This window comes from Saccostrea cucullata, unplaced genomic scaffold (genome assembly GCF_032062105.1).
Source record: "Saccostrea cucullata isolate Sc308-1 unplaced genomic scaffold, CSIRO_AGI_Scuc_v1 ctg2713, whole genome shotgun sequence".
Classification (NCBI taxonomy): Eukaryota; Metazoa; Mollusca; class Bivalvia; order Ostreida; family Ostreidae; genus Saccostrea; species Saccostrea cuccullata.
The window spans coordinates 13,508-29,751 of record NW_026936214.1 but is presented as its reverse complement, the minus strand read 5'-3'; the positions used below and the strand labels follow the sequence as shown (position 1 = coordinate 29,751).

General features: G+C 32.5%; 1 protein-coding gene across 1 annotated transcript; it reads right to left on the bottom strand.

Moving 5' to 3' along the window:
* Nucleotides 1-9,516: 9,516 nt before the first annotated feature.
* On the bottom strand, nt 9,517-12,916 carry LOC134244998 (toll-like receptor 4). The gene has a single exon (XM_062727243.1). The coding sequence runs from the start codon at nt 12,893-12,895 to the stop codon at nt 10,397-10,399; it is 2,499 nt and encodes an 832-aa protein (XP_062583227.1). The 5' UTR covers nt 12,896-12,916; the 3' UTR covers nt 9,517-10,396.
* Nucleotides 12,917-16,244: the final 3,328 nt, after the last annotated feature.

Below are 16,244 nucleotides of genomic sequence, written 5' to 3'. Positions count from 1 at the left end.
ATATTATTTACAGTTATTCTATGGGCCAATAACTTGAATTTAATGTCTTCACTATTTTATTAATATATTTTATGTACATTACGTATTTAGTTGACACTGCCGTATATTTGTATGGAAGTACATCAGAGGGTAACGTGGGGGGGGGGGGGGTCTTAATAAATCGATCTAGTGCAAGGGCATACACTCTATGGATCAAAGAAAGCTTTTACATTTCAACTCTTTAACTATTAAGGTATCTGAAAAGTGCTGCGATCCTGATGAAATCTTGACAACAGTTTAATTATATCAATAATTCATGCCGCTGGCCAGCAAAAAATATAGCTTTCGGTCATAAAAATATAATTTTAACAATAAAACTGCAGAATTTAGACAGGCTCGCAGCACTTTTTAGAAACTACAATGCGTGTTGAAAATATTTATATACTAAACTTGGAAATTCAACTTGGTTATGCCCTTGCACTATTGATATTTATATGTAACATCAATACTGCAAGTCAGTGTACTAAAATCGCGTGACTGCCGCATCACGTGACTAGTCTAAATATAAAATATAATCGTCCTCGATATGTAGTTATTAATCATAATTACAATTATCCGATATAAATAATGTACTAAAAATAATCGCCATCCCGATAACGAATACATTTTTAAATACAAAATTTAGTCGATATTTCTATTGTGCATCTTAACTGTATTGCGCAGTTGATGCATCTTGGTCCTCGAACAATGTCAACATAAAAGTAGGTCACCATGACGTACTTTTTGAACTTTATGACTTATCCTTTTAAAAACATTAAATCTCATTATGTCAGACTCTGGGAGGTTTAGAATCATCAAATCTTGATGCATCTTCGGACTTTAAAACATATATATGAAAAAGTAGGTCACTGTGACCTATTTTTTGAATTTTGCAGACATTTGTTTTCAAATTGTTTAAAATGCATATATTGATTACCTTCAGATCTACGATCATCAAACTTGGTAAGTAGATGCATCTTGGGTCTTTGAAAAATGTCGACCAAAATGTAGGTCACAATGACCTACTTTTGACATTTTATGGCTATATTTAAGTATCTTAGGTAATTATTGGTTTTGAATCATCAAACTTTGTGAGTGGATGCATATTTGGTATTTGGAGAGTGACGACCAAAAAGTAGGTCACGGTGACCTACATTTGACATTTTATAGCTTTATTTAAGTTTCTCCAGTACTTATTGGCTTAGAATCATCAAACTTTGTGAGTTGATGCATCTTGGGTTTTCGGAGAGTGACGACCAAAAAGTAGGTCATGGTGACCTACTTTTGACATTTTGTGGCTATAATTATGTATCTCTGGTACCTACTTTTGACATTTTATTTAAGTATCTCAGGCACTTATTGGCTGGGAATCATCAAACTTTGTCAGTTGACGCATCTTACGGTTTCATTGAATGTCCAACAAGACGTAGGTCACGGTTACATACTTTTGAATATCTCAGGTACTAATTGGCTTAGAATCATCAAATTTTGTCAGTTTAGGCATCTTGGGTTTTTGGATTACGTCGACCAAAAAGTAGGTCACCGTGACCTACTTTTGACATTTTATTGCTATATTCAATTATCTCTGGTACTAATTGACTTATAATCGTCAAACTTTGTCAGATGATGCATCTTGGGTTTTCAGAGAATGTTGACCAAAAGTAGGTCATGGTGATCTACTTTTGAATATCTCAGGTAGTTATTTAATTAGAATCATCAGTCTTTGTCAATAAGTGCATCTTGAGTCCTCAGAAAATTTCAATCAAAAGGTAGATCACTGTGACCTACTTATGGTATTTTATAATTATATCATACATGTAATATCTTCCGTCTTAACTGGCTAAATATTATCAAACTTTGTAAGTTGATGCATTTTGGGTCTTACATGTATGATACTAATAGATTTGGAGGCTTCTAATAGAAGTGATTGATTGTACAATTTATCAGAAGAGCGATTCAAGGCCCTTGGGTCTCTTGTTTGTTCAACGCAATAAAAAAAAAACAATAATTATATTTTGTTTTACATGTATTACATATTGTTTTATTACATTTTGCGTTGTCTTCAGTGCAAAAATGAAATAACGTAAAATGTAACAACGAAAAGGCACGTTTATACATTTTTGCGTTGATCTCGACGCAAAATTTAATAACGCAAAATGTAATAATCTAAAAATCGTGTTATTACATTTTGCGTTAGTACATTCTGCGTTGATCTCAATGCAAAATGTAAAAACGCAAAAAGTAAAGTAATTATCCAAGTTTATTACATTTCACGTTGTAAACCTCACAAAATGCATCAAAATAACTTGGCAGCGTTCAGCTTGCCAAGGAGGCTGACATTTTTTTTTTACTAGCGACACCTACATATATAATCTTCCAAAAGTAGATAACTCATTCGAAGAATCTTAACAAATTCTCCATTTTAACATGTTTAAACACCCTGTATCTTTTCAATCCTTCGTTTGCACAAAAATATTACAGTAAATATTTATTAAACGTTCCATTTTCACTTTAATTATGTATTAAGATTTTGTACATCTTCTGGGGTTCAAAAGATATTCTTTTCTGAAATAGGCAATAATGTACACTACACAAAATTACACCTAGAGTACGTTATTCCTGGCTAGATGAAAAAAGAATTGTAGCAAAATCGTCTATCATTATTCATTTTAGACCCAAATACATACATTAAACCCAATTTAAATGAATTTAAAGATTATCGATGTAGCGCCTTTTCTGTGTTATCTGCATGATTTTTACACGGAGCCGTACTTAAATAGTTGAGCGATTGGATTGATTTCATCCCCGAATAATTTAATTTTAGTTGTAACACGTCATTTGATTGGTAAAACGTTTTTATCCATTTTGTATAACATAACTTGCCTCCGTAACAATGAGTTACGTCAAAAACGTTTTACTCCGCTTTACGTTAACTTTTAAAATATGCGATATTTGAAGCCCTTTTCCGAAGGAAACGAAATAGAAAAGTTGTTTCATTGTCTACATTGAATTTAAATTATAAGGAATGAAGCTTATTTTAACTTATGTTATACGATATGACATAACTTAAGGCAGTTTACGCGCGCTTTGTTATAAATCGCTTCGCAGTTATAAAGCGTAAACTGCCCCAAGTTATGTTATATCGTATAACAAAAGTTGAAATAAGCTTCATTCTTAAAAAGTGTTAATATCGAAAAATTACTTGTAAGTGGCTGTTTACATCGTGCTTTTTTTTACACGTACTAACATTCGAAAGGTAAATAAAGTACTATAGGACTTATTGGACAGATAAGTGGATAAATTTAATCTTAATCCAACGTTTTTTCTATGTTACTTACACGTAACGTGAATAATATGAAATTATTGCATGAAAAGAATAATAGCTTTTATAGTTCATAATCATTTTTGAACATTACTCGAAGCAATACATAATGTTCCTTCAATTCTTTTTACGGATATTGTTTTTTGGTTAAATAATTTTGTTACTTTTAAATAGACTGATTAAGAAATGAACTTATTTAAACTTTTGTTATACGATATAATATAACTTGGGGCAGTTTAAGGTTTATGGACCGCGAAACGGTTTATAAAAAGGTAAACTGCCCCAAGTTATGCTATATCGTAAAACATAATAATTCCTTATAATTTAATTTCAGTGTACACATTGAGACATTTTTTCCCCCGGAAAGGGCTTCAAATATAGCATATTTTAAAAGTAACGTAAAGCAGAGTAATACGTTTTTGACGTAACTCATTGTGACGTAGGCAAGTTATGTTATACAAAATATTATACGTTCCTCTGAATGATTCAGCCAAAGAAATGGCTTGATACAAGTACAATTAGATTATTATGCTATAAATGAGCAAGACGATGACAACAAATAATCCATAACTACACTAGGTATACTTATACGAATGTTGTGATTAAGCGATCAAGCTTTTTGAAACAATAAACGAATGCATAATGGAAAAAATTTTCCTTGCAGCATATGTTTATTCAATACACAATGTGAATATCTTTAAGTTAAGTTGCATGCATGTATATGTAGTCTAAATTTATCAGGTAACATCTGAAGTCCGTAATAATATGCAAGTTGGGATGCTTCTTTCTGAAAAAATAGTCTTTTGCTTTTGTTTTGATTCATGTTCATGCCTTTTTCATGTAGACACGCTTGCCCCACCCCAACCTTTTTTTTAGTAATCGTAAAGTAGCTATGTTCCTTTTACTCTCTAGTTTGAAAAAATGAGATTGACGACCAAAGTGCCACCTATACAAAAAGCCGAGCTTGGTGCTAATTTATTCATCCAGATTCTTATCATAACTGCACAAAAGCTGAAAAATATAATCCTAAGACCTCTGGCAGCTACTCGCGAACCGCGTTACAATTGAATGATTTTTCTGTTGTCATCTTAAAAATGGCAGTTAAAATGCGAAATTCGCTGGTCTTGATTTCATATCAAGATGGGATATTTATACAACAGTTGGAGCTACTGGAGCTCACCGTCTGTCAATATATTTTTGTTGGAGAGCTACAGGCCTGTAACTAACCACAGGATTGGACTCTGTCTAATCCAGCTGTTGGGAAAATTGGAATATATGATGAAAAGTCTTCCACACACCAAGAAATAGACTCTTCCTCCTTCCTGCAGAACTGTATGTATCGTTCTGGTTGGGAGTTAATCTATGATCAATCTCCCAAGGTCATCACACATTTAACATACGCAGTAATTTGCGTTGATTATAAAGAGCCGAAAGCGAGGCTTCTTTGTCGTCCGATTTACTCCGGAGATATTCAACAGAAAACATACATAAACATCTGCCACAAATAGTTCATGTCATTTTCTCCTGAATTGATCTAATTTTTCATAATTTGAAATGTAATGTAACCAAGCGGGGATGAAGAACGCAGGTTCAGTTTAATAAATTTATTAGGAATGAAAAAGCAATGGCAGATCTACAAATACAAAAACATATATAATACAATATCATAATACACATAGACAATGAGACAAAATACTTTTATTTCCTATTCACTTCAAAAATAAGAAAATTTAAGTTTACTAAGCCCAAAAACGTCAATTTTATAGTTTAAAATACCCTTCTCTCAAAAATATGAAAAATACTTGAGATTATGACTTGGACTTAATAAATAAAATACAAAAATTTAATAGACTAGGAAAATTACCTTTCAAGTGTTGACAACGGGCAGCTGGTAATAAGTAAGTTAAATTTCCTGCACTGACAGGAATGGGCCCATGCCTCAGTATATATAGCAGAAAAACCGGTTAAACAAGGGGAGACAAATATACTGACCAATGAGATTTTGTGAGTAGAATTCATAAATGGAGACTACTGCCAAATATGGCATAAAGTAAATTATGGCTCAGTAAGTTATTAAATAAAGATAAAAAAATAATTTTAAATAAATATGACTGCCACAGTAAGTAAATGCACGCAGCTAGGATAAGGCTGCCCGTAAAATATCAAACTGTTCAAACTGTACTAACTTCTCTGTACTAACTTCTCTGAACTACCTAGACATGACGTCATTATAGAATATGACGTCAAGTCACTGCATACTTGAGCTGACATGACGGGGGAAAGTGTCATAATTGTTACATGGCATGTAAATTTATTTTGGGGACTTGTTGTTTAATTCAAGTGTAAGGATTGGTTTTTTTTAAGCTCGAGTGTGCTGTTATGATGTTGAACATTTGTAATCTAAATATCCGCATTCCGTTTGCTTGTCCGATAAACACATATTCAAACAATAGCAAAAAATTATGTGTGAAACGCTCCCCTTACACGTTCGTAGACAGATTTAGAATTTATGAATCGTGTTTATAATTGGACTGGCACAAGTGATAAACAAGGACAAATTGAAGATATTCAATGTGAATCTATAAGAGAAGAATGGCCTCTAACTGAATTTTGCTGGGAGATTGTGTGTTGTTTAGCCATTTTTGTATAAATCTCATTAAAGAGTGGAAAACACCCCTTATTATGTTGGTAAGTTGAATTTCTTGTAAAATATTTTCTGAACAGGTAAAAATTAAACCTGCCCCCAGCACTTTCTATGTACCAGAGATCAGGATAAATTGATCTATGTAACAAACTTTGCACAATATTTTTGTTTTGCACTTGTGCCGAAGCGATTTTTGTGCAACAACTAGGAATATCATAAATCCCCGTCACGTGATCAACACAGTCATATGACATCACAAAAATGCTTTACAATAGAACCTGATTAAACTACTATCTCAAGTTGACTACAATTTTAAACAAGGATTACATATTAAAATCTAAATCTAGCTCAAAATATAATGTATATTTTCAAGGCATTTTCAGCCTTCAGACAGCCTTATTATAACTGTGTAATGATAAAGTAATTTTATTTTGAACATTAGATTTCGTTCATAGTAAAACAAAATTATAAAGAATCTCAAAAGTTTTTCGTAGCTTCATACACTGAAAGAGATACGAACGACAACGCTACATACTGACGACAAGCGGTAAATCTAGTGTTCCCGGCTCCCGATGGTCCCAGATTTTTAGCAATTTCTTTTTTACCGGTTCACAGAACTTATTCAAACTTTTCATGAACATTTTCTTGGTAACTTAATACTAAATCGGCAATATCACCAGCCAAAAGTGGTAAATCTAGTACTCTGTTATAAATGTTAAAACCAAAAAATTAAAAACAACAAAATGAAGTATATTTTTAATGACAGGAAAACCTCATTTACTTACCAGATGATTTGTACGAACATTAACTCTTACATATATCACTGTATTTATGTTTGGTCATTAAATATTTGTTTTAAACTTGGTATTGCTTTTTTCTTCACAATATTAAAAAGGGTATAAGTTCTGACATACTCAATGTATAATGTTCGTGTAATTGAAATACATTTATATTCACAGAGAAGTTTTATATAACAGACCTGTTAGCTCTGAAAAGAATGTTGTTTGAAAATCCACATTTTATCAACATTGATATTATTCCTGCGAAACTGAAATTTTCACATGGGTAAAGGTGCCAAGGAAAAATATATTACAGATTTGAAGAATGTGAGCATTAAATTATATAAATGATCAACCGGCTCTTACATGAATATAATGGCAGTGTCCATGTTTTGCAATGTAAACACAAAATATGTGTAGGATGAAAAAGTAATATTAGGTGCACAATGGCAATATGTAATAAAGATTCTATGAAAATTTCGTTCAGTGATAAAAAGAGGAGTTGCGGATAAGAGATGGGTATACCTAAAGCGTAACAAACAGATGGACGGAAATCCCGATTAAGAAATACCCTCCCGCTTTTCAAACAGGGTTATGAAAAAAGGACTAATGTAGGCAGGCAAGCATTAAGGCCCATGCATTTTTGCTATTCAATGTCTCTGAATGTCTTTCTCAAGATTGTTGCAACTCAACAAATCTGAAACAGTTTTCTGTATTTGAAATAATAATATTGTACACTCACTTGACCTCCCGATCAAAAGATTTTATTTTACACCTTGTTCAATTCCCATGAGTGCTTTCAGTACTTTGATTTAATTCGTCTTTGTAGTCAAGCACTAAAACATAAAACCATAATACTGTAACTGTGTATCCACTGCTCTCTCCCTCTATGAACACATAGCCTTCAACTGCATTCAAAACACTTTAGATGCAACTGCTTCTGCTATGAATGCACTTGCTCTTTCACACTCGTGGAGTGTAAACTCTATTCACTTAAACATCGTTTTGAGAAGTATATATATATACGAAATGTTTCGTAAAAGGAATAAATATAAGGTTTAATAATATTTTTTGGGAAAAAAATATTCAGAACAATTTAAAATTGCTGAATTATATCTTTAAAAATTTAATTATTGTCAATGTATTTAATTGTATAATAAAACTTTTTCAAATTGAAGGAAACTGCCATATTTTTATTTTTTCTTATCGTATTTTTGCATATTTTTACAAAGAAGGATAACTCTTCACACTTCGGGGATAAAACATTAATAAAAAACCAAATTCAAGAAGGATTTCAACTCTTAAAAACAAATAGAAAAAAATAAAAAAAATCATACAGAAAAGCATTCCTGGAGTTAAAATGATTATTAGAGCATTCTCTTTTTATCAAAAGGTTTAATTACAGCATTGATTTTGTCAGAGGGTTTCAATAACGTTGATCGATGACGTCACATCTGCATCAAAACAATAAAATATTAAGAGAATTTGACGACAGCGCAGTTTGTATCTGATAACTGTGTTTTAAAAGAGGCTAATACTTTATAAATTGTTTGTGATTTATTAAAGAAAAGGTGCAATGATCAGGTATACTAATTTCTAAGCCGTGTGTTTTTCTTTACTGAAGACAACAAGCCACATCCTTATGTAAGCCGGGATTTCCTTTGATATTCTTGACACTATCAAAGAATGCAAATACAAGTAATAAACAACGATTATTTAGTGAATATGGTATTATGAATAGCAAAAGTTCTGCTTGCATATTTTCCATGATGTGCTGTTCACTAAATAACGTTGTTTATTTCTTTAACAGTTCTGCAGAGTTATTCTTTCAAGACTGGATGGTTTATTTTTGCTGGCTTGTCAATCACCTGCGACCATCATTCTTCCTCCATGGTTATACATTGAAAAGAAAAGTCACGGTTCTGCTTGTGTAATAAATAGACAAGTCTATTTATGTCATTCAAATATGAAAATATTTTGTAAAAATATTTAAATATTTCATACAAGTTACTTATTGGACATATTCTATGCCTGTCAATGTCATATTTCCAAGTCAATGGTTAAAAACTAATCAGGGAGTGAATAAAAAAGTTAAAACACACTTACATGTATCAACGTCTATTTCCTTCAAATACATGTGCATGACTCTCATTGAGAGAGGTATTTTTTTTTCGGGGAGGGGGGTGTTCCAAGGTCTTTTTTACGTTTCTTAGTAACTCTTAAGCAGACCGACTGTGGTTTCCATTGCGCAATATTTTGCGGATCATAGTAAAATGAAGCGTATTTACTGTTTTAGAGTGACGTTTTTCACTTAATTGAAAAAACATAAGAAATTAGAGGTTGAAAATTTCTCTACAATTGGAAATAACTGATTTTTAAAACGATTGTTTTAACTGATAGGAAGATTGACGTCGTAATCGTGTGTTTTAGACGTTAGATAAAGTGACACTCTTAAAGGAGTCGCAATAATATTGCTATAACCATACGTGGCCATTACAGGTACTCGAAGTCGCACAAACAGCAACCATACACCCCACTGTATATCAGGAAACTTCATTTTGCATCAAAAGTTTTAATCTTGTGAAACATTAGAGAAATGGGTAATTAAAAATGATTCAAACAATATATATTCACATCACCTTTAACAAAAATAACGCAATGTAAATCAGTTTAACATGTAAAAGCATATATGAATAGATCTAGTGAATTACATTGAACAGATGTAATCTAAAGCAGTTACTGGATTGCCCCTTACAGTATTCAACTAACAAGCAATTCTACTGCATAAAATAATACGGAACATGAATGATTACGTCTTAATCAGATATTTTATCATTTCTGATCGTTTAGTTGATATAATCTGCCTCATTGATGTAAACCAATAGTAGCTGGTGTCCGAAACCAAGATTTACTCGATTCGCACATTACCAACAGTGGTGTATATACAATCATACTCTTGAAAATTACTGTAAAAACAAAATGTACCCTGTTTCATTTAATTAAATATATTTTAAAAAACCCTTCGATAATGTACATTAAACACTCGCAAGTAACATTGTTCATCTCAATGATAAAACAAATATAAATATACCGTATATAGACTTTAAATATTTGTACGTAGCATCACATTCTGACTTCACGTATATTTCCCTGTCGATTTAAAAAAGAGTTCAAGGGCATACTATGCTGAACTTATAATTGTAATACAGTGTTTATGATCAGAAGAAGTATGCAGACCTCATGTACATACTTTATCTTCAATTTGTTCAAATACGAATTAAGAGCGAAGTATGCCTAGCTCACGACAATTTAATGATACAGTTTGAGTTGTAGTATTTTGACTCTATTAACGTACATGTATATGTTCAGTGTTTATGCATACAAGGTTGGAAAGTAAAAACATATGCCGAGTTCAAGACTTTAATACAGTTTAAAGAAATAACCCTATGCCCGTCTTAATAACATCAGTTCACAGTTAATGCAACAAGATCTTAAAATCCTTTTAAATGACGGACACAAAGAGACATTGAATTCTTGATGTGCTGTTTTACTCCTACTCTAAGACAAGGGAATCTAAAAATTAAAGATGATTATTCACTCTTGTACAAGCAATGCATAATAATACAGCAGGATTTACAATGGCTTGGAACAAGTTTCTGCTATTTTATCCCAGAAAACAATGTTTCCCTGGGGATCAGCAGGATATTCAATATAGGATCTACTTTCTACCAAAGCCAACATTGATAAAGGCAACGTTTTAGTAGAAACGTGCCGATACATAATGAGAAAGAGAACATCTTTACCATTCCGTGTATATATACTCTCCATCCGTGCCATATTGAATTCAAACATGCACCAGTTAGAGTGAAGGAAATTTTCTGATAGAACTATTATTGTTTTCCGGCTTTTCGTAATGGCTTCTGTGATATTGGCAGCGATTTCTGTGCCTGGTCGGAAATCTCTTTTACTGAGGCACAACTGCAAGCCTCTTAAATTCTCCAGCTGGGCAATTGACTCGTTCATAGCAAAGTTTCCATCCTCTTCAGCGTACGATATGAAAGCATCAAATATAAAGGTGTCTTTGTGCAATGGACTTGATAACCGGTATTTGTTTCTTGTCATGTAATATAAATAGCGCAGTTTCCATCGGTACCGGTAAATCAAACCGGTGATCGTTATTACAACAAAGAAAATTATGAGGGAGGATATAAGGAATGTCACTATTTGATAATTTGTGCAATACACTCCAAGAAATCCTGCAGCTTTTTGAAGTCCAATTCTCGTTCCATTATCAAGCGTGCATGTAATATTTTGAAAATCTAGGATGTATTTGCGGTTTTGAAAAGACCATTGTATGAAATTCTTTGATTCACAAGTACAAGCAAACGGATTATATGCAAGACTCATGGTCATAGAGGTATTCCTTTTTAAAAGTTCCGAAAACGAATGCATAGCCTTACCATGGAGCTTCCGCAACAAGTTCCTAGAGAGATCGATTTCTGCAAGGTTCCTCATATGATGAATTTTTACATTCCATTGTGTCAAAAAGTTCGATTTCAGTTTAAGACTCCGAATATTTCGTAGGTTTTTGAAGATTTTTACTGGCAAGTTTTGTATTTGGTTGTCAGACAAGTCCAACTCTTCAAGATTTACAAGATTTTTGAAGGTTTCACCATCTGTGTCGTTTTCAAGGTTTTTCCCTAGAAAATTCTTATTCAATCTAAGAACTTTCAATGCCTTTGTGTAATCGAAGAAGAATGTGGTCAATGACTGACAAAGACATTCAGAGAGATCCCAATATTTTAATTTTTTTAATCCCTGAAGGGGACCAGTAAAACTTGTTATTGGGTTCTTTGACAAGTCAAGATATGTTATATTGTTTTCTGGATAGAATCGTGTTTCAAGAATATATGTCCTTATACCATTCCCTCTTAGAATCACGTGTATTAAATTTCTTGGCAACGATATTATAGGATCAAAATGTGAAATTGGAGATTTCTCCGAAATTTTCTCATACTTCAAAGGAAATTCGTCCATTTCATTCTTGCATATTCGTACTGGATTTTGACAATAGAACGCGTCCCTTACCTCAATAAAAGGAGGGGAAATAAACTGAAAGGATGCATCCAATTTTTCTAAGCCTAAAAATAAATTAAACTCCAGCAAGTAAAGACCTATCGCCAGTCTGTTTCTGACAAGCGAAATAAGTTTTAGAGTAGGAGGGAGGAACTTTATAACATGCTTTTCTACAAATGCTAACCTGTTGTTCTCTAAATAGAGCTCTTCAAGGGTTGAATTGTGAAAGTGCAAGATGTCACTGACCTGTATCACAGTTCCTATTCCAAACGTGCAGTGAATTTTGTTGGCTTTGAGAACCTTTATTTTGGAAGACTCTACACTACGAGAAAGATTTTCAAAACTTGCAAAAGTAAGCCTTTCGTTGTAGGAAATATTCAGAATTGTAAGGTTTCTTTGTGTTACCAATGCATCTGCTGCAAATGATCTCAGCTTACAAGCGGACATGTCAATGATTTCCAGGTGTGGCACATTTATGAGGAAACTCTTTGTCAATGCTCCTATAGAGCAGAAACCTTTGATGCCTGATACGTCCAGTTCTGTTAAAGACGGCAGGCGCCGAAACGGCCGTCCAAATTGTGTAGGAGAGAAGACATCAATTCTAAGAATCTGAAGTGAGGGGAGATACCCCCAGATTCTCTGTGGAAATGCATGTATTCTTTTACTTGTACAGTTCTTGATATTAAGTTCACGTAAAGCTTTTAAGTCTTTAAAGACATTTGGCCGAAAGACATTTTCGTCAAGGTCAAGGTAGTTTCCTTCTAAATTTAAAGTTTTTAACCTAGATAAATTAGTAAACGCCCCATCTGAAAAATTTTGAATTTTGTTGTAAGATAGATCAATGTTGTGAAGTGAAGGACAGAAGGGTGTTGTCAAGGAAGTGATGTTGTTGTGTTGTAAAAGTAAAATGACAACATCCGGTCGGGTAATCGGGACTTGTGTGATTCCCAGATTTGAACAATTGGCAGTGTACAACTTGCTCATGTTCCCAATTAGACTACAGCGGCAGGCCGAGTTGCTTGTGCAGTGTCCGTCAAATTCATTCCTTGCAACCATTGCAAAGTCTGCAACCCAAAACAGGAATATCTGAAAATTAAATGTTATGAAAATAAAGAATATTCATTTTTTACAGCCTTTGAATTATTCAACCTCAAGGACAGTATCGTTTGTCAACGGTGGTTTACAACTGTTAATTAATTGATGTGCATGTGTTTCATTGGCTTTCATATTTTGGACAACATACTTGATTATTGTGTATATGTATTGTCTTTCATATTAAAGCTTTCTCTAATAAATATCTTTGTATTTACACGAAGCAGAATTTGTCAAAAATCTTGTAAGTAAAAAAAAAAAAAACCACTTGTTGTGGCTTTTCCATTCTTGAAAATATTTCCTTTGCATTAAAATAGACACTGATTGTGAAATGTTTTAATGATACAAATCAAGATAACAGGAAGGTAACGGGAAGCATCTACAAACTAGGGGTTATCAAAAAGTTCGTGGATTGAGGCGATAAAATTACTACCTAATGTGGTCTGTGCTTACACACGGAACATTAATCAAAAAAAATATGTGTTGAAAAATTTAGCTTGATACGTTGATGATTTGAGATTTATCATTACAAAAAATAGACTTGATATGAAAACCCGGTGCAGTCGATGTTTAATACACATGAGCTTTATAAAAAAATCAAAACAAAAATGGGGGTCAATGCAATTCTGTTGGCGCTACTGAGCATTGAGTGTGACCTTTTTTGCACTGTTTTGGGATTTTTTTTCTAAAAAAATATCAATTTTTAAAGTTTTTCCTCCATTTAAAAAAAATAAATAAATTATGGGAACAAATACAGTCTTAATCCATCTTAAATAGACACATTAAAATTTGTGACAACGAAGAAATTTTCAAAATACTGCACATGTTCAATTATTTGACCTTTTTGCAATCAAACATTTTCATTTTCCTGAAAAGAAAAATTTTACAAGCAGAAAAAACATTTGAAAGTAAAATTGTAATGTAATTTTACTAAATTTATGAAGAATTGTTAGAAATATGGTGTATATTCAGAAAACAAAATTAAAAGTAAGGGTCTGTGATGTTAATATTTAGATATCACTAAAAAAGGACTATTTTTCTTCATCTTTAAAATTTACTAGCAATATATTTTTCAAATATGATGATAGAATTCATGAAAGTTTTTTTTTAATAGATATTTCGGAGCAGTATAATACAGTGCACTGCACAAAATGACTATTTGGACAGACTTCTTGTAAGAAAAATAGGAATCCAAAATTAACATATTGTCTTTAAATACTTAAAAAGAGAATAAATGATTATTTTCTTCTAAAAACCCTTCCGCCAAAAAATATAGTTCCCAACTAATGCTTTTGGTTTGGAATTTAATCATGATGTTTTAACTGAAAATAGTTAAATTGGCATAGTAAAATCCAAATTTATCGTAAGAATTAAAACATTATGCAGAATTGTTTTTAATATAGGTTAAGATAAAAATCAAATTAAAGCATTATATTGTTTAAATGAACAACTTATTTCATTGCAAATTATTTCGTAATTTTTTTTATATTAGGATATATACACATGTAACAAAAAGGCACTATATTAGCTATCGTTTACTATTGTTAACTATAGCATATCAATATACATGTATAGTACATGAAAATCAAAATTGCTTTATTTTAGATTTCAAATAGATATATTTTATTTTTAAAGCTTTCTACGAGGGTTGTCCCGTAAAATCGTGGACAAGTTGTCTAGTGTAAAAAATATACATTACTGCGTTCTGAAATTTTCATTATTATTTAGTACATATTTTAGTAATATACACAGCAAATTTCAGATAAATATATGCATAAATAAACAAATGAAGTGATTTTATGCCATGTATTGTATCACCTTACGGCGCATGGATTATAACGTCAAAGTGTCTAAAACAGCGTAACGTTTTATCTTTGCTGAAAATGAAATTGGATAAGTCCGACTTAAATTAAGGAATTTCATTGATACACATTCTTTAGTCTCTATAAACAGCCGAAGAACCAATTGACACCCTCATGCGATCTTCTGAAGATTTGTCAGTAAGTTACGGACAATATTCTCACCATCATTTAACTAATAGAAAATCTCATATCGGCGGTCTACTGTGACAGCGTCTTTTGCTATTACATTAGGAGTTTGTCCGTATGTTTTGTACTCCCCAGGGACTCGATCAAAATAGAATTCGCTTAGAAAACTCCTACTTCATTTGTATACTTAATATATGGTGATATTTTTATAAACTTTTTTCTTCTTTGTTAATTTCAAGTCTCTAAAGCTGTCATTACAACATCAAATTAGAACTGACTGCTCTCCGGTGCGCCGTAACGTCATAAAACGTCGCCATTTTTCGTGTGTTATGTTTACCACTTTCCCATTTCGAATGCCCGAGAAACTGCCAAAAATTAACCACATGACTTTAAGATTTTACAAATATTACAAAATTTATTGCTGATTTGAATGAGGATAAATTTAATCCAAATCTTATGTATTTAAAACTTTTATTTTGAATTCAAACTTGTGTATCCTTAAATAAAATCTTGGTTTTTTTGTCCGTGCGCCGTAGGACAATACCCCGTGCACATTCAAGCATGATAAAATCTTTATTTTTGCCTATATTTTTTAAAAAAAAATTATCATGCACTTAAATATCATAAATAAACATTTACTGAAATTTTCAGCTTAGTGCGCCCATTACTTTTCGAGAAAAACGCTATGTCCACGATTTTACGGGACAACCCTCGTACAAGTAATTTTCTGGTATTTAAATGAAACATTTCTTATGTTTTTTTTAATTAAAAAAAATTATATCACTGATATGTAATTTACGATGTATTAAGGCTCTAAAAGTATCAAAGTATTCACTAATGTAATCTATATTAATTTTTTGTTAGGGATATATCCTGTTTGAACATTCTGTTTGCAGTAGACGTATCTAATTCGAAAAATCTTATTTCTATATAGTACATCCACCCTGATTGATGGTGATATCGTTCATTCAGTCCCGACACCAAACCCACAGACTCCCACCTATATCTTATGTCCACGAGCTGTCATCCCCCACACACTTTTAAAGGAGTGCCTAAGGGTTTAGCCACAAGAAATCGACGCATCTGTTCGTCCCCTGCCTTATGTCAGGAGCAAAGTGATCTTCTTAAGTCCCACTTATGCAAAAGAGGCTACAATGCCCGCACCGTACAAACTGCTATTTATGAGATGGTGGGGCATGACAGACAAGGCCTATTACGCTATAAGGAGAAAGACAGGGCGGGGTCACTCTGGTAGCCACATACCATCCCGTCCTTAAGAACCTTACCGGTATCCTTCAGAAGAACCTACCAATTCTCCATTCAAG

Excerpts from the sequence above, each read along its gene's own strand:
- LOC134244998 (XM_062727243.1), bottom strand. The coding sequence starts at position 12,895 with ATGGTTGCAAGGAATGAATTTGACGGACACTGCACAAGCAACTCGGCC.